The following is a 19,490-nucleotide window of genomic DNA, read 5'->3' on the forward strand; positions in this document are numbered from 1 at the left end:
ACAAAAACACTAATCTGAAAAGACACACATCCCAACGGTCATAGCAGCATTCATTATTAACAATCGCCAAGATAAGAAAGCAACCTAAGTGTCCCTCAACAGATGAATGGATAAAGATGTCCCTCTCTCTCTCTCTCTCTCTCTCTCACACACACACACACACACACACACACACAGAGTAAACTACTACTCATCCACAAAAAAAGAATGAAATTTTGCCATTTGCAAAAACATGGACAGACTGGAAGAGTATTATGCTAAGTGAAATAAGTCAGACAGAGAAAGACAAATACTGTACGATATCACTTATACATGGAATCTAAAAAATTCAACAAACAAATCAGTGACTATAACAAATACAACAAACACTACCTGGAAAAGCTTGTCAAAGTGAGTGATTTTAATCCCTGGGCTAAAAGGCAAAGCCTGCCTGGTTTTAGCACCTGAAGTATACAATTTTAAGAATATTGCATCCTCGATATTAAAACCGAGATACTATGAAGCACTTTTTGTTGACTGTAACTGCCTTCTTTATTCTCTTATCCTTTTACAACAACCACCTCAACCAATTTCTAAACATTAATTAAAAGAAAGAAAATTTTTTAGATTGCTCATATTCATCATTAACCATACCTGGGTGGAAGGAGACCAGTCTCGACTGCCATTGCTAAGCAGTCATAAAGAAAAGAAATTCTTTTAGGACTATGCTGGCCATGAATGAATTTAACAATCCACTGGATGCACTGTTCATGAGATTCCTGGAAAATTAGAAAATGATCATATTTTAGGTCTAAACTTATATTTTATAAGCAACAAATAGCTAATAGTATCTGGGAGTATACATGAAGACTATGAGTAAGATACTTCATTATAAATTAATGGATGAAAACAATTTTTAAAAAACTGAAAAAATTCAGATTTAGTAGTTGAGTTACATTAAGCTTAAAATCACACAATTATATAGGTTAAAACTCCCACCATTTTTACTACATGGGACCTCCAAAAAGAGTATGATTCTATTAACATATTCATGATCAACAAAAAAGTCTAGCAAAGACTGTGTAAGGCACTGTAAGCAGTGCCCTTAATGGCAGATATAAATATCCCTGTCACTGGAAGAAAAATCCACTATGAATTAGTACATCAGCCTCATGAGAATTTAGTGAATCTAATCCCTAAGAGCCAAATCAGTTATGAACTAATGACATATCCAATTTCTAGACTTGCAAAACTTGAAATCTGATACCAAAATGTGGTGCCCAAATCAAAGATTACCTTCCAGAATATCCTCAAGATGTCCTGCTCTGTGCTACCACTGTCCCTCATACACATTTCTATTGCTGAATAAATAGTGCTGGCTTAGAAATACTTATTTTCTTTCTGGATCTTCCGTTAGAATCCAAAATTCTTGAAGACAAGGGTTTTATCTTAACTCATAAAGTGTTTTACCAATTATTAAAACATTAACATATGTTAGAAAGATGTAAGATGTTCAATATCACTCATAGAAATACAAAATAAAACTACACTTAGATAAAATTTCTCATGTTTTAGACTGGTAAAGATCAAAAAGCTCATTAACATGCTACTGTGAGGCGTGAGGGAATAGCAATATATATTCCACTCATATATTGCTAGTGGGAGGATAAATTGGTAAAACCCTTATGGAAGCTATTAGATTATTTTTATAAAAACTACAAATAGAAATATCCTCTGACCCAGCAATAATATATTCTGTGTCCCTTGCCTAAAACTATTCATTATAGTATTATTTAAAGAGTAAAAGGTAAGAAGCAACCTATCAGATGGTGGTGGACTGGTTAAACAAAGGACAGTGCAGCCATATAATAGGATATAATGCTGCTATAAGAAAGAAAGAGGAAAAAAAAGAAAGAAAGAAAGAGGGCAGAAGTAACTTTTAATGGATTGATATAAAATTACATCAATTTGAGAATTTAAGAGGGAAAAAGCAAGGTGCTAATGAATAATGTACATGGCATACAGACATTCTATAACAATGATTCTATGCATTAAACATTCTACAAGGAAACATAAACTGGAAACACTGATTGCAGACAGAAAAATAAACAAGTGATTAAGCTAATAGAAGCAGAAGGCAGATTACTCATTGGATGGAACTTTTGGTACCCCTTTGCATTTTGTACCATATGAACATATTAGAAAATAATAAAAAGTAAAAGAAATGTAAAAGAATGAATGTACTGCAACTATGCGATTCATTTCTGAGCAAGAGTCTTAATCACTAGCAGCTCAACTGTAAATAGTTCTCATTTTCCTACTTATAAGGCATCATAAAAAGGTAATATACTACCAGATCATGAGGTCTTTAAGTTTCAAACATTTTTTTCTTTTACAAGGCTACAATTTCTGGTGAATGCTCTTTATTACTAAGTTTTACTGTACTTGCCTCAATTTTGTTAAAGTATCTTTGGATACTTACTGTGGCATCTTTGTATCTTTACTATAGTATCTTTATTATAATATCTTTCTATCAGTGCTGGACAGTTCCTTTGCTGATTAAATGAATGAAGTTTTTATCCATTACAACTCCTAACACAGTTGTTCTGAAGTGCACTAAATAAATCAGAATAGGATGAAAATGGTTTTATATAATCTAACTTGGGAGAGATTTATAAAAACAACTCACTGTTATTTGGTCACTGTGCTATGGTCAACTTGATTTTTCAATACAGATTCTCTACTGGAAGAATACAAGTTGAAATGAATGGAAGCCAGAATAGACAAATAAAAGATGATGACAGTTTTATTTCTCCTTTTCCAGAAAAATCTTAACAGCAACATCAAGGTAAGTGTAAAAACAAAAAGGGCCAAAAATCGTCAGCTGAGTGTATTAAAAATGCAGTGCTCACCTGAGAAAGACCAGCCCAAAACTGTCTGAAGGCCCCTAAACAGCTAATAAGTTTTGTTTTTTCATCTTCAGGGGTGTCCATAAACATGCTAAAAAACAAAAGTCAAATTATTTGCCACTAGTTTTAAAAAGGTAATTCAACATAATCAGAATAGTAGATCTTATAAACCTCCAAGACAGACCTAAAGAAAACGTTACAAAGATACAATCAGGTAAAAACACAAAGATCTGCCATGTATACACTCACCCAGGGAAAGCCTCTTCTATAATCTCCGTTTTCTGTTAAAAAAAAAAAAAAAGTAAACAACATGATTTTTTTTATTTTAAGGGAGGGAGAGGGGCCTCCCCGATCAAAATAATACAGTGCAACATAGGGGAAATCACCTTAATTAGCAATGAGCAGAAACAAACAATACCCACCTGCTTTGTCTGTAACAAAGGGTGTTGTGGATTTCAAGTAAGACTGAATTTGACAGCAGTTTGAGAATCGCTCAACCCTTGCGCACATACTCGATGTCACAACAAGGAAGAGATGGGGAGAGGTTGTGCGGGCCAGATACCTTGAGCCGCTGCCCTCGAGCCACCCCCTCACCCAGCCATTGCCCAGGATCCCTGGCAGTTCCACTCACCACCACCTCCTCAAAAATGCTCTGTAGTTGCGTCTCCATCTGGACCATCACCCTCGCCTTCCTTGGACGCCAGGAGTGCGGCACGGGTCAGGCCCGAGCTCCGGCAATGGATGGGCAGATGGCCGGAGACGCCTGCAGGTAACTTCAACTCGCCGGGGTCAACTTCTTCCTTGGGCGCCAAGCCGGCTCTGTCCCCTCCGGGGGCCAGCAATCAGCCGGAACCCACACGGAAGCCTGGAGCGCTGGGTGTGCGCTGACTACGGCACCCACAGAAACAAGAGACCCAGCCAGATGGTTCCGCCTGTGGAGAAGCGCGATCCACGAGCCAGAGGCGAGCGCCCCCAAGTGAAACCGCCAGCCTAAGGCACCGCCGCCTGAGAAATCTGTATGCAGGTCAAGAAGCAACAGAACAGGACATGGAACAACGGACTAGTTCCAAATTGGGAAAAGCGAAAGCGAAGTCACTCAGTCGTGTCCGACTCTTTGCGACACCGTGGACTGTAGCCCACCAGGAGCCTCAATCCACGGAATTTTCCAGGCAAGAATATTGGAGTGGGTTGCCAGTTCCTTCTCCAGGGAATCTTCCTGGAGGAAGCTTAATTAGAGGAAAATAACAGAATGGGAAAGACTAGAGATCTCTTCAAGAAAATTAGAGATACCAAGGGAACATTTCAAGCAAAGATGGGCTCAATAAAGGACAGAAATGGTATGGACCTAACAGAAGCAGAAGGTATTAAGAAGAGGTGGTAAGAATATACAGAAGAACTATACAGAGAAGATCTTCATGACCCAGATAATCACGATGGTGTGATCACTCATCTAGAGCCAGGCATCCTGGAATGTGAAGTCAAGTGGGCCTTAGGAAGCGTCACTACGAACAAAGCTAGTGGAAGTGATGGAATTCCCATTGAGCTATTTCAAATTCTAAAAGATGATGCTGTGAAAGTGCTGCACTCAATATCCCAGCAAATTTGGAGAACTCAGCAGTGGCCACAGGAATGGAAAAGGTCAGTTTTCATTCCAATCCCAAAGAAAGGCATTGCCAAAGAATCCTCAAACGACCACACAATTGCACTCATCTCACACGCTAGTAAAGTAATGCTTAAAATTCTCCAAGCCAGGCTTCAGCAATATGTGAACCATAAACTTCCAGATGTTCAAGCTGGTTTTAGAAAAGGCAGAGGAACCAGAGATCAAATTGCCAACATCTGATGGATCACTGAAAAAGCGAGAGAGTTCCAGAAAAATATCTACTTCTGCTTTATTGACTACACTAAAGGCTTTCACTGTGTGGGTCACAAAAAACTGTGGAAAATTCTTCAAGAGATGGGAATACCAGACCACCTGATCTGCCTCTTGAGAAACCCATATGCAGGTCAGGAAGCAACAGTTAGAACTGAACATGGAACAACAGACTGGTTCCAAATCGGGAAAGGAGTATGTCAAGGCTGTATATTGTCACCCTGCTTATTTAACTTATATGCAGAGTACATCATGAGAAATGCTGGGCTGGATGAAGTACAAGCTGCAGTCAAGATTGCCTGGAGAAATATCAATAACCTCAGATATGCAGATGACACCATCCTTATGGCAGAAAGTGAAGAGGAACTAAAGAGCCTCTTGATAAAAGTGAAAGAGGAGAGTGAAAAAGCTAACTTAAAGCTCAACATTCAGAAAACAAAAATCATGGCATCCGGTCCCATCACTTCATGGCAAATAGATGGATAAACAGTGAAAACAGTGGCAGACTTTATTTTTTGGGGCTCCAAAATGACCGCAGATGGTGACTACAGCCATGAAATTAAAATATGCTTACTCCTTGGGAGAAAAGTTATGACCAACCTAGACAGCATATTAAAAAGCAGAGACATTACTTTGCCAACAAAAGTCCTTCTAGTCAAGGCTATGGTTTTTCCAGTAGTCATGTATGAATGTGAGAGTTGGACTATATAAAAAGCTGAGCGCTGCAGAATTGATGCTTTTGAACTATGGCGTTGGAGAAGACTCTTGAGAATCCCTTGGACTGTAAGGAGATCCAACCAGTCCATCCTAAAGGAAATCAATCCTGAATATTCATTGGAAGGACTGATGCTGAAGCTGAAACTCCAATACTTTGGCCACCTGATGAGAAAAACTGACTCATTGAGACAAATGCTCAGGGCTGGGGCAATGGGATGACCCAGAGGGATGGGATGGGGATGGAGGTGGGAGGGGAGTTCAGGATGCGGAACACATGTAAACCCGTGGCTGATTTATGTCACTGTATGGCAAAAACCTCTACAATATTGTAAAGTAATTAGCCCCCAACTAAAATAAATAAATTTATTAAAAAAAAAAAAAAAGAAAAGACCATGATGCTGGGAAAGATTGAAGGTGGGATGAGAGGAGGATGACAGAGGATGAGCTGGTTTAATGGCATCACTGACTCAATAGACATGAGTTTGAGTAAACTCTGGGATTTGGTGACGGACAGGGAGGCCTGGCGTACTGCAGTCCATGCTGTCACAAAGAGTCTGACATGACTGAGTGACTGAACTGAACTGCACTGAAGAACTTCTAAAAACCTGATATAAAGAATTCAAATTTTCTACTGGAGACTAACTTCAAGAGTTATCCCGAGTGTATTAGTTTGCTGCCATAGCAACAGAAACTGTGTGGCATAAAAAATAAAAAGGTACTTTCTCACAGTTCTGGAGATTAGAAGTCCGAGATCAAGTTGGTAAAAATTTGTGATCAAAATTTCCTGTTTTTCTCAATAAGTCAAAATCCATTAATATCATTATTTATATTTATAAACATATCAGAAATATTTACAATTCATAGGCATATCAGTTGGTTGGTTTCTTTGGAGGCCTCTCTCCTTGGCTTGTGAGTGGCTGTCTCTTCCCCGTACCTTCACATGGCCCTCCCCCTATGCATGTCTGTGGCTAAGTTCTATTCTTACAAGTACACCAGTCATATTGGGTCAGGGCCCACCATAATGACCTTATTTTAACTTAATTACCTCTTTAAAGACTCCATGTCCAAATAAAATTATGTTTTGAAGATGTGTATTTGAGGGGCATACAATTCAGCCTCAAAACTATTTCCTCTGGGCCACCAAATGCTTGTCCTTGTAGCATGCAAAATACATTCTACCCATCACAATAGCTCACAAATCTTAGCCATTCTAGCATCAACTCCAAGTCCAAAATTTTGTCTAAATATCTAAATCAGGTGTAGGTCAGACTTGAGGTGTGAGGCATCCTGAGGCAATATTCCCTTCCAGCTATGAATCTGTGAAATTAAAAAGCCATAAACTTAAAAGATGCTTGCACCTTGGAAGAAAAGCTATGACAAATCTAGACAGTGTATTAAAAGCAGACATCACTTTGCTGACAAAGGTCTGTCTAGTCAAAGCTATGGTGTTTCCAGTAGTCATGTACAGATGTGAGAGTTGGACTATAAAGAAAGCTGAGCACTGAAGAATTGATGCTTTTGAACTGTGGTGCTAGAGAAAACTCTTGAGAGACCCTTGGACAGCAAGGAGATCAAACCAGTTAATCCTAAAGGAAATCTACCCTGAATATTCGTTGGAAGGACTGATGCTAAAGATGAAGCTCCAATACTTTGGCCATCGGATGCAAAGAGCCAACTCACTGGAAAAGACCCTGATGCTGGAAGAGTTTGAGGGAGGAGGCGAGGAGAGTGACAGAGGTTGAGATGGTTGGATGGCATTATCAACTCAATGGACATGAGTTTGAGCAAACTCCATGAGATAGTGAAGGACAAGGAAGCCTGGCATGTTGCATTCCATGGGGTTGCAAAGAGTTGGACATAACTGAGCAGCTTAACAGCAACAACAGTGAACCTGTGAAACCAGGTAAAAAGTTATCTGCTTCCAAAGCATAACGGTAGGACAAGCCTAGGATATACATTCTGATGTCCAAAGGGGAAAATTGAAAGAAATGAAGGGGTCACAAGTTCCAAGCAACTCTGAAATGTAGTTGGACAATTTCCTTTAGATTTTGAGACTTTTGGTGTGATGCTCTGTCCCCCAGGTTGGGGATGGGAATCGGCTCAGGAGAGTTTGTAAGCACTTGACTGGAATGACATGGGCATCCAAGCATGGGAGGAGATAGTGGTGAAGTTGAGAGATTGAGAAGAAAAGAGAGGCTTTCTTCTTTTTTAGCAAAAAGAAAAATTATGTGGAGCCGACCAAAACAGATGGAGCAAAAGGGTGAACATAAAACTGGACCCAAGGAAGTGTGTTAGTGGTCAAACCAATGTGATTAAATTGGTTCAAAGTAGAGGCTTGGCACTGGAAACAGGAAATGCATCAAAAGTTCAGGAAACAAGCAAAGGCAGAAAGGAGATTAAGGTGACCAGTAGGACCAGTAGGATCAGTAGGGCAAAGTGAGATCACCTAGGGTGTCTTTGTAAAGAAGGCCGGATCACTGTTAGAGCTGGCCTTCAGAGAAATAGTTGTGTCTGCCTGGAGAATGAATCCAGAGTAGTACCTCTCAGAATTGGAGAGCTCTGAAAGCCAGGATGGGTAGCTTGAGTCAGCAGCTATTGAGACCATCACTTTGGGTGTATGAATAAAGGAGTGAACTTTGAGGAAGACAGAAACCTTCCCATCCCCCCCAAAAAACCCAAAAATGCAACAATAAAAAACTAAACCATTTGGTTTTGAAGAAATACTGCCTTAGATTTGAAGATTGGGGAGTGTACCTACCTTCCTAAGGAATAAGGTATAGCAATTCTAATGGAAAGCTGGAAACTCTAGAAGCTGAGGATGGAGATGAAACAACTTAGAATCTTTGGAGGCTGGAAGTAGATGGGTCAGTTTGCTGCTGTTGTTGTCTTCTCGCCCTAGCTTGCTGATGCTTGTCTTAGTTGAAGTCAGGTGTAGAAACAGGAGTCAAAGACCATTCAAGTAGAGGAGCCTTTCTAAAATGAGAGATATGAATCCATGAATCATTGTCTTTCAGTCTGGCTGTGCATGGATTAGTTATTAACAATGATATCTGTTAAGGTTCTTTCCATTCTGATTGCAAACGATGTTTTATTTGATCCCCTTTCCAGTAAACAAAATCTCTAGGTTGAAATTCATGATCCTTTTCATCTCCTGGGAGCTTTCTGGAAAAGTCATTACCAATTTTTGAAAGTGTCTTCATGAGACCCTGTCAATAATGTAATATACTTCCTTTTTCACCATTTCGGTGAAAGTTTCCAACATACTGCTTTCCCCCCATAACCATGTTTTTCAGATGCTCATTGGGTTGAAGGATGTACTGGTGTAGTGGCATTTGGGCTTCAGTAGACAGTATAAATTTGTTTTGTTCTATCTAAATCATCCCCTGGAGAAGGAGATGGTAGCCCACTCCCGTATTCTTACCTTGGAAATCCCGTGGACAGAGGAGCCTGGTGGGCTATAGTCCATGGGGTCACAAAAGAGTTGGACATGACTTAGTGATCAAAACAAAACCAAAAACCTCTAAACCACTTTTAGTTTAGTTTAGTTTAGTCATGGGGTCAAAATTCCCTGCTTTTGTTGCCGTATCTGTTTCCCTTCTATGGTGGCAATGTCTTGAGTCCCTAGGAAAGGAATCTTTTATTGGGTTAGCAGGGCTACTGGAGAGCAGTGGACATTCTCAAGGCTGCACAGGGTGAGTATTTAAAGCTGCTGTTGGGCTGCAGCATCAGCAAGTTGTTTCTTCCATTTTCCCTGGTGTCAGGCTTGGAATGCCCTGTTGTTTTAATAATTGCTAAGTGTTTTGGCAATTGTATAACAATTAATAACTGTGCAACCTATTTTTTAAAATAGATTGTCCTGAAGAGGTTAAAAATCTCATTGTTTTCTTGGCACTCCAAAGTTGTTATGTCACTTCAAAAGTATACTGATCTCATTATAAATACTTGTTACGTGACCTTGTTACCTTGCCAGGGGTTTCCCTGGTAGCGCAGCTGGTAGAGAATATGCCTGCAATGCAGAAGACCCCAGTTCGATTCCTGGGTCGGGAAGATTCCCCTGGAGAAGGAAATGGCAACCCACTCCAGTATTCTTGCCTGGAGAATCCCATGGATGGAGGAGCCTGGTGGGCTACAGTCCATGGGGTTGCAGAGCCAGACATGACTGAGTGACTTCCCTTTCCCTTTCCCTGGTGGCTTAGCTGGTAAAGTATCTGCCTGCAGTGTGGGAGACCTGGGTTTGATCCCTGTGTTGGGAAGATCCTCTGGAGAAGGGAATGGCTACCCACTCCACTATTCATGGACTGTAGAGTCCATGGTATCCAAAGAGTCGGACATGACTGAGTGACTTTCATTTCCCTTCAGGTCACCTGATCTTTAGGTAGTTGACAAGCTAGAGTAAAGACAATTCATGTGACTTGTTCTGCTGACTTTGTTTCTGGTAAATAAAAGTTTTTAATTGCGTGCACTGTGGACATTATTGCATTTGCAGCTCTGTAATGACTCTGCTTATCAATTAATAGGACCCATTTGTAAATCTGGTTAGATCAGCCTTATCAATAGGGTTTATTGTGAATCATTCCTGGGAGCAAGAAGATAATCAATTTACAAAGTGCAGTCACAGTTGTTTTCTTGTGATGCTGAGACGAAAGTTGCAAGAAAAATGTCACTACATCCACAAGGTGATATTAAGGGCAGAAAGCAACCATAGTTCATGGGAAATTTGTTGGCTTACAGAATTGTGCTGAATGTGGTAGAGTTTAGAAGATCTCGACTGTGTGTGGGATATAAGTAGTTAAAGGGAACCCTGTTCTTATTTCTTTAGTATTCTTTCTGAAATAACCCTCATACTTGCTACCAAGTCTAATTTAGTTTTGGAGAATTAAAGCATGTTATCTATAAACATATTCATAAAAGCATCAGTTTGGTTCAGTTCAGTCGCTTAGTCTTATCCGACTCTTTGTGACCCCATGGATCGCAGCATGCCAGGCCTCCCTGTCCATCACTGATTCCCAGAGTTTACTCAAACTCATGTCCATCGAGTCGGTGATGCAATCCAAGCATCTCATCCTGTATCTTCACCTTCTCCTCTGGCCTTCAATCTTTCCCAGCATCAGGGACTTTTCAAATTAGTCAATTCTTCTCATCAGGGGGCCAAAGTATGAGAGTTTCAGCTTGAGCATCAGTCCTTCCAATGAATATTCAGGACTGATCTCCTTTAGGATGGACAGGTTGGATCTCCTTGCCGTTCAAGGGACTCTCAAGAGTCTTCTCCAACACCACAGTTCAAAAGCATCAATTCTCCAGTGCTCAGCGTTCTTGATAGTCCAACACTCACATCCATAAATGACTATTGGAAAAACCATAGCCTTGACTAGATAGACCATTGTTGGCAAAGTAATGCCTCTGCTTTTTAATACACTGTCTATAACTTTTCTCCCAAGGAGCAAGTGTCTTTTAATTTCATGGCTGCAATCACCATCTGCAGTGATTTTGGAGCCCCTCAAAATGAAGTCTGTCACTGTTTCCACTGTTTCCCTTCTATTTGCCATGAAATGATGGGACCAGATGCCATGATCTTAGTTTTCTGAATGTTGAGTTTTAAGCCAACTTTTTCACTCTCTTTCACTTTCATCAAGAGGCTCTTTAGTTCTTCTTCACTTTCTGCCATAAGGGTGGTGTCATCTGCATATCTGAGGTTATTGATATTTCTCCCAGTAATCTTGATTCCAGCTTGGGCTTCATCCAGCCTGGCATTTCTCATGATCTACTCTGCGTGTAAGTCAAATAAGCAAGGTGACAATATACAGCCTTGACGTACTCCTTTCCCGATTTGGAACCAGTCTGTTGTTCTATGTCCAGTTCTAACTGTTGCTTCTTGACCTGCATACAGCTTTCTCAGGAGGCAGGTCAGGTGGTCTGGTATTCCCATCTCCTGAACAATTTTCCACAGTTTGTTGTGATCCACACAGTGAAAGACTTTGGTGTAGTCAATAAAGCAGAAGTAGATGTTTTTCTGGAACTCTCTCACTTTTTTGATGATCCAACAGACGTTGACAATTTGATCTCTGATTCTTCTGCCTTTTCTAAAACCAGCTTGAACAACTGGAAGTTCATGGTTGACGTTTTACTGAAGCTTGGCTTGGAGAATTGTGAGCATTACTTTGTTAGCGTGTGAGATGAGTGCAATTGTGTGGCAGTTTGAGGATTTTTTGGCAATGCCTTTCTTTGGGATTGGAATGAAAACTGACCTTTTCCAGTCCTGTGGCCACTGCTGAGTTTTCCAAATTTGCTGAGATATTGAGTGCAGCACTCTCACAGCATCATCTTTTAGGATTTGGAATAGCTCAACGGGAATTCCATCACCGCCACTAGCTTTGTTCGTAGTGATGCATCCTAAGGCCTATTTGACTTTGCATTCCAGGAAGTATGGCTCTAGGTGAGTGATCACACCATCGTGATTATCTGGGTCGTGAAGATCTTTTTTGCATAGTTCTTCTGTGTATTCTTGCCACCTATTCTTAATATCTTCTGGTTCTGTAGGTCCATACTATTTCTGTGTTTATTGTGCCCATCTTTGCATGAAACATTCCCTTTGTATCTCTAATTTTCTTGAAGAGATCTCTAGTCTTTCCCATTGTATTGTTTTCCTCTATTTCTTTGCATTTATCACTGAGGATGGCTTTCTTATCTCTCCCTGCTATTTTTGGAACTCTGCATTCAAATCAGAGTGAGACAATAACTGTCTATAAATGAAACAGACTTAAAAAGCATGGTTAAAGACCTGATTACCAGGCAATTATTAAGGAAATTTGGCAATTTCTGTGACATACAACATTTTAAGATGATAACTAGAATTAACACTGACAATATAGTGGAGCTCTTCAAATTTTAGCAACTTCATATGATTTTTAGAGCCTTTATATTAATAATATCTACCTATACAACTTAAAAAATGCATTATTACTCATTTGGCAATGTTCCACATGTAATTTAATATACCAGTTAAGTTTAGTTAGCATAATATCTTTCTTTGGGATATTCAAGAGCCCTCTGAAGCATCCTGAATTTATCGGGAGATCAAAAGGATTTCATGAACTTGATTTTAGAAAGATTGTCAAGACAGCAAAAGGTTTTAAACATTTGACAAGTAGGATCATGTCAGTGTGAAGCCATGCTTATTCATACAAACAAAAAGACAATAAAATTTGAAAGGCAAGTGAGAATAGTTACTGGTAAAGAAGCTTTACAAATCTGTTACCAAAAGCAAATTAATATTTCAAGAAAACTTTGTCCTCTCAACAGAGAAGTAAACCAAGTTACAGTTACATCTTTTCACCTTTAAAAATAAAACTCATTCATTATTTCTGTATTTAAATTTATTTTTAATTGGAGGATAATTACTTTACAACATTATATATGTTTCTGCCCTATATCAACATGAATCAACCATAGGTAATCATATGTCCCCTTCCTCTTGAACCTCCCTCCTACCTCCCACCCCATCCCACCTAAATTCAGTGTAACCCCTAAACCAAATTTTATGAAAGGGCAGTCAGCCAGTTCACTCCAAAGATCCCCTTAGGTCCCTGCCTAGGAAATGTACCGGTAGCCTCTTAAGACTCCAAATCCCAAGAAAAACTGCTGGAGTACAATTCAAAACATTTAAAGCAACGATGTTCAGAGATCACAAGGACTCACCAAAGCACTTGAGGAATACCAAGAAGAGGGTGGGACTCAAATGGCCCTTGCTGGCACCATGCACTGGTCAGGGTGGACTCCAGGTGTCCTCTGTGGGTATTTTTGATGTTCTGCTGAGTATGCCAAGAAAGTGTTGACAAAAATGCAATTACCTATCAAGTAAAGAAAGTAAAAAAAGGGAATTTTACTTGAGCCAAATTGAGGGTTATAAGCCAGACAGCTCTGAGAACTGTTCTGCCTGTTAGAAGTTGAAGACACAGCCATATACATTTTCAAGACAAAGGATCATACATCAAAATGTGGTGCTGGAGAAGACACTTGAGAGTTCCTTGAACTGCTAAGGATATCAAACCAGTCAATCCTAAAGGAAATCAACGCTGAATGTTCATTGGAAAGATTGATGCTGAAGATGAAGCTCCAATTCTTTGGCCATCTGATGCAAAGAGTCTACTCATTGGAAAAGACCCCAATGCTGGGAAAATTTGAGGGCAGGAGGAGAAGGGGATGACAGAAGACGATATGGTTCGATGGTATCACCAGCTCAATGGACATGATTTTGAACAAACTCTGGTAGATGGTGAAGTACAGGGAAGCCTGGCGTGCTGCAGTCCATGGGGTTGCAATGAGTTGGGTATGACTGCGAGACTGTAAAACATCAGAATGTTCACCAAGAGTACATAGTGAGCAGGAATTCACAATGACCCCTAGAGAGCTGAGAAAGAGGGTTATTCTTTAAGAAGTTACAGTGCTAGCATCAGAATAAAGAAAAAAAAATACTGACCTTCACATTTGAGCAGGGATCCCCCTCTTTGAGGAGCTCTGTTGATATGTATGCCGATAAACACTACACATTAGGGAGGGAGGAGGCCCAAAAAAGCACAGAGAGAGAATTTTAGGTTTACTTTTTTCTTGTGCTGCCTTAAAATATAAATTTTATTTTATTTTATTTTTTTATATAAATTTTATTTCATCAAAGTATAAAAGCATTTTTGCCTATGGTAGACAGAATGTCAATGTCCTAATCCCCAGCCCTTGAAGTTATGTTAAATCATATAGCAAAGAGAAATGAAATTTACAGATGGAAGTAAGACTGCTAATCTGCAAACCCTCAAATAAGGAGACTATCCTGGATTATCTGGGTAGGACCAGTGTAATCCAAGGGCCCTTCACAGTGGAAGAGGTAAATTGAAGGGAAGAGTCAATAAGGAGAAATGACTAAGGAAGAATGGTCAGGAAGATGCAAAGTTTCTAGACTAGAAAGTGGAGAAAGGGGACCCAAGGAGTGTAGGTGGCTCCCAGAAGTTAGAAAAGGCAATAAAACAGATTGTCCCCTGGAGGCTCCAGAAAGGAATCCAGCCCACCTGACATCTTGACCTTAGCCTGCTGAAAACTGGATTGAACTTTAAACCAAGAAGACTTTAAAATAACAAATCTGTGTTGTTTTAGGCCACTAAGTTTATGATACTGTGGCCTAAAATTTGCTAGCAAATCTTGTGGCCTAATTTGCTACAAAGCCACAGAAAATTTATATATATCCTAAATTTAATATTGGCTATCTGACAGAGATTATTTGTGTTATAATATTTATTGTATCAGAGAAGGCAATGGCACCCCACTACAGTACTCTTGCCTGGAAAATCCCATGGACGGAGGAGCCTGGTAGGCTGTAGTCCATGGGGTCGCTAACAATCGGACACAACTGAGCAACTTCACTTTCACTTTCATTTTCACACATTGGAGAAGGACATGGCAACCCACTCTGGCGTTCTTGCCTGGAGAATCCCAGGGAAGGGGGAGCCTGGCAGGCTGCCGTCTGTGGGGTCGCACAGAGTCGGACACGACTGAAGCGACTTAGCAGCAGCAGCAGCAGCATTTATTATACGGGGCTTCCCAGATGGCTCAGTGGTAAAGACTCTGCCTGCCAGTGTAGAAGATGCAGGTTTAATCCCTGGGTTGTGAAGATCCCCTGGAGATGGAAATGGCAACCCTCTCCAGTATTCTTGCTTGGAAAATTCCATGGACAGAGGAGCCCTGTGAGCCCCAATCCATGGAGTCGCAAAGAGTTGGACGCGACTGAGCGACGGAGCGTGCACACACTATTTATTATAAAGTAACATTTAAAAAAAATACAGTAGAGGCATTTTTACCCTTCTTTTTAAAAGATATTTCTCTTTTCTTTTGATGCTGAAGATTTCAATATGTGTTCTATAAATAACTCAACTTTGTTAGGTCTAAAACCTAGCTTGTCATCTTTCCAGAGAGCTAGCCTCCTGTCCTGATAGCCCTCTCTCTGTTCATGATCCCACTCTTCTTTGGGTGACCTGGGTTTAGAATCAGTCTTCAAGCTCAGCCTTCATATTTCTCAATCCCAACACATATGATTCATTTCCACAGCCTTCCTCTGACTTCATCTCACTGGGTCTGTGACAGCTATACCTACCTGGCCTCTCTGTCTTCATCCCTTCTCACTCTGGTCCATTTCATTCTCTTGAACCAGGAAAATATTCCCAAAGCAAATCTTTTATCCTATTACTCTCTGCCTCCAAATCCAGCCTTGGAGTTTCATTTCCAACAGACACACATTTCAATTTCTCCAATTCAAACCTTTTCATTTCGTCTCTCTTTAGCCACAAAATAATTTTTGACTCCAAATTTATTATTCTTTTAATCATACCACACAGATTTTACAGACTGAAGAATTCTGATCCTTATAGCCTATTCTGCCACATAAAAACCTCATGTCCTGTAATATTTTATCTGTTTATAGAGGCTTTGATTCAAATGGTACTTTAACTCAGACCGAGAGTGCTTATTGTGTTGTCCAGAATTTAAAACTTTAGTTTTTTAGTTATTCACTGTGAAATCAATCGATAAGGCTATGAATATAATTGTTCAAGTGATGGGTTTCTGTGGTTAAGTACATTAGTGCCAGACTTTGAAATTGCAGAGGACCAGTTAGTGAATATTTTAAGCTTTGTGGTCCAAGATGCATAACCAAAGGTATTGTGTAGGTGTATGTATGAAATCAAAGATGTGTGCACTTATATAGTAAAAGAGGAAGCAAAGTTCACAAATTTTTATTGATACAATTGAAAATAAAATAGAGCTTTTTTTCCTCTCGTGTTGGGGGATAATATTTTGTTTAATTGAGGTTCAGAATTGTTCTACCTGGTTACTCAGATGGTAAAGAGTCTGCATACAATGCAGGAGACCTGGGTTCAACCCCTGGGTCAGGAAAATTCCCTGGAGAAGAGATTGGCTACTAACTCCAGTATTCTTGCCTGGAGAATTCCATAGACAGAAGAGCCTAGTGGGCTACAGTCCATGGGATCCCAAAGAGCTGGACATGACTGAGCGACCACACTTTCACTTTCATCTCCAGTATTCATCTGTGCTGACTCTTCGTGAGATTTTATGTATTTCATCTCGAAAAGTAATTTATCATACACATAGGTATGCAAAATACTATCAGTCCACAAGTATGGATTCTACTTTTTCAGTCATTTTTAGAATGTCTAGTAACCTGGTCCCTATATTAATATTTCTGTTTCAAGAACTTGTGTCCTATAGTCCATCGTGAGATTTTGCCTTGTCCCTTCCTATATGCTGCTGTCTCTTGGCCCTGGCTTGGCATTGCTAAAACCAGTCCCACCTGGATAGCTTGTTCTAGATTCAGCTCCAGTTTTAGAACTCCACTTGCCAAGGGCAAGCTAGCATCTGTGCTTCCTAAATCCATTTGCCTATATGATTAGCCTTTTCCTGTGTTTTTTCATAATAAGCCCTCCTTGAATTTGGCCACCTGCCCATCCATCCCTGCTATTATTTTATTTGAAGTCTCCCTGTCTTGATGGACTTTTTTCTGTTGTTGGACCTGAGTCTAATATAAACTTCACCTCCACCTCCCTTAAGTGTACCTAGTTTCTCTGAACCTTCCCAGTCCTGCTTGTCCAGCTGCTACCCAAGCTCAAGTGGGAGAACCAGGGAGGGCAGTTGATGTTGGCAGGCCCCTGGGGCTTTCCCAACACATTAACCAGGGAGCTTACCATGATTTTAGAAAATTCTCAGAATTCTGTGCATGCAGGGACCTTGTAAGATTTAAAAATTATTTGTGATTGGTGGGGGATGTAATGGTAGCTGCCTTCTAGGGCACAAGGATTCTAAGCATTAGAACACACAGAGTGAAGTTTTCATAATCCAGAAGGTGGAGATTATTCTAAAATGAAGGGAGAAAGACGAGTGAGACTTCCAGTTCCACGGACAGAGAAGCCGGGCGGGCTACAGTCCATGGAGTGCAAAGAGTCAGATACGACTAAGCACGCACGTACGCACACATACAAGATTCAAGTAAGTTAGTGCAGGTTCAGATAACACAGGAAGTCTAGTCCAAAGTCTAAACTGCACGGAAGATGTGGATTTGGCTGATGTCCAGTGCTTAGGAGAACTGTTGGGAAGTTTCTAGGACTTGAGAGACTCAAAAGAGGTTGGAGCTTAGGATTCAGTTAGGGGAACTGTTACAACAAAAAATATGACTAGAGGTTAGGCAATGCTAATATCTCTACTGGACACATCTGTACATGCCCCAGGTAGATTCTCTGAGGCTTACTTCCCTCAGGCTCTGAAGACCTAAGATATTTCTCCATTATAACATCCAACAGTTATTAGCATGGAGATGATCTGAGATCAACTTAGAAAATGAAGAATCCAATGCTGAGTCCTTTAATTTGAAACAGACATAAGACTTTATCAGAGGTCTCCTGACTTCCTTGTGTGGTCTTTTCTTGTGTTCTCAAGGTTGAAGGGGCTTGGGAAACAAGAGAGGAAGAAGGGAGAATGGGTGCTCTGGCAGTGTGCGAGATTAAACAACTGGTTACCGTAGCCTAGCCATGTTGACATACAAAGCAAACTGTAACAGAAAGGAACATAAAGGTGGGAGCACTGAGAACCACACTCAAAGAGACTAGATGGTCTTAAGTGCAAATGTGCTTAGTCTCTCAGTCATGTCCAACTCCTTGCAACACCATGGACTGCAGCCTGCCAGGTTCCTCTGTCCATGGCATTTCCCAGGCAAGAATACTTACTATGGCTTACTATGCCCTCCTCCAGGGAATCTTCCCAACCCAGGGATCAAACTCAGGTCTCCTGCATTGCAGGCAGATTCTTTACCGATTGAACAGCCACCAGGGAAGCCCCAGAAACCCAGAAAAAAACAAAGGCTTATGTTAGGTGAGTACATAAATCCTAGGAATAGGACTTATAGTCCTGGGAATATCCTGCTTTTGAGACAAATTGTGATGTAGGCTTAATCTTTCTTTTATATAATCAGTATGTCCTAACACAACAATAACGACAAAATACCTTGCTGTGGGAATCTGAAGATCTGGCAGAATCTTACTTCTGAAAGATCACTCACCAAGGTGATCTTAGCAGATGACCAAGTCCCTCAGGTCTTTTAGCTTTATCTATAGGGGCTTCCCAGGTGGCATTAGTTGTAAAGAACCTTCCTGCCAATGAAGGAGACATAAAAGACAGGGGTTCTTCACCTGGGTCAGGAAGATCCCCTGGAGAAAGACATGGCAACCACTCCTGGTATTCTTGCCTGGAGAATCACAGGGACAGAGGAGCCTGGAGGGCTATGGTCCATAGGGTTGCACAGAATCGGACACAACTAAAGTGACTTAGCACGCACACATGTACAATTGGCAAGTTTGATTAGAATCCAGAGTGAATGTTTTCAGGAGAGAATTCAAAAGTGCTTATAGGACTCAAATCAAAGTGTTTAGACTAATCTTGGCTACACACACACACACACAAATCACTAGGAAGGATATTTAAATATACTGCTTCCTTTGTCAAAACTCCAGAAGATTTTAATTCAATCAATGTGGAGCCTGGGCTTCATAATGAAAAAATTAAAATTAAAAAGCTACTTTGGGCAATTCTAAGTTTACCCAGTAGAGAGAACCATTTGCCAAAGATATTCAAATATGGTTTTGTGCATTTCTGAATTTCTAAAGACCTGGTGGTTCATTGTGGTCCATGGAAAGAAATCCACAAGACCCTGAATTAGATTTTTTTAAAGGACAAAATGAACATATTGTCTACAGTGTACAGGAAATGAACTTTCACCTCTTGACACTATTGTTATTACAGCTTTTTTTCCTGTCTTAACTATCCAATCATTAAAGAGCTATGCTCTTTCCAAACATTTAAAAGCCAGCCACAGGGACGTAATTCATGCAGTTTCTCTTTGCCAGACTAGAAAAAGGAAATCAGTCTACTGTCTTCTGATAGAACAGGTTTATTTAGCTAACAAAACA

General features: G+C 40.3%; 1 protein-coding gene across 27 annotated transcripts in view; it reads right to left on the reverse strand.

Annotated features, from left to right (window-relative positions):
• Positions 1-3,771, reverse strand: part of MED23 (mediator complex subunit 23) — a 52,864-nt gene extending 49,093 nt beyond the window's left edge. For 16 of the 27 annotated variants that reach the window (XM_081529069.1, XM_081529067.1, XM_081529079.1 and 13 more), the window contains exons 1-4: positions 3,520-3,771; positions 3,138-3,169; positions 2,892-2,979; positions 634-758 (exon numbers count right to left, since the gene is read on the reverse strand). In XM_081529069.1, the coding sequence (XP_081385195.1) occupies positions 634-758; positions 2,892-2,979; positions 3,138-3,169; positions 3,520-3,567 (293 nt within the window). In that variant the 5' untranslated portion in view covers positions 3,568-3,771. Of the gene's footprint in view, positions 1-633; positions 759-2,461; positions 2,596-2,891; positions 2,980-3,137; positions 3,170-3,482 lie in introns of all 27 variants that reach the window. The other 11 variants (XM_081529072.1, XM_081529062.1, XM_081529063.1 and 8 more) reach the window with 4 other exon arrangements.
• Positions 3,772-19,490: the final 15,719 nt, after the last annotated feature.

This window comes from Giraffa tippelskirchi, chromosome 9 (genome assembly GCF_054371585.1).
Source record: "Giraffa tippelskirchi isolate mGirTip1 chromosome 9, T2T-mGirTip1v1.2.pri, whole genome shotgun sequence".
In the NCBI taxonomy this organism is placed as follows: Eukaryota; Metazoa; Chordata; class Mammalia; order Artiodactyla; family Giraffidae; genus Giraffa; species Giraffa tippelskirchi.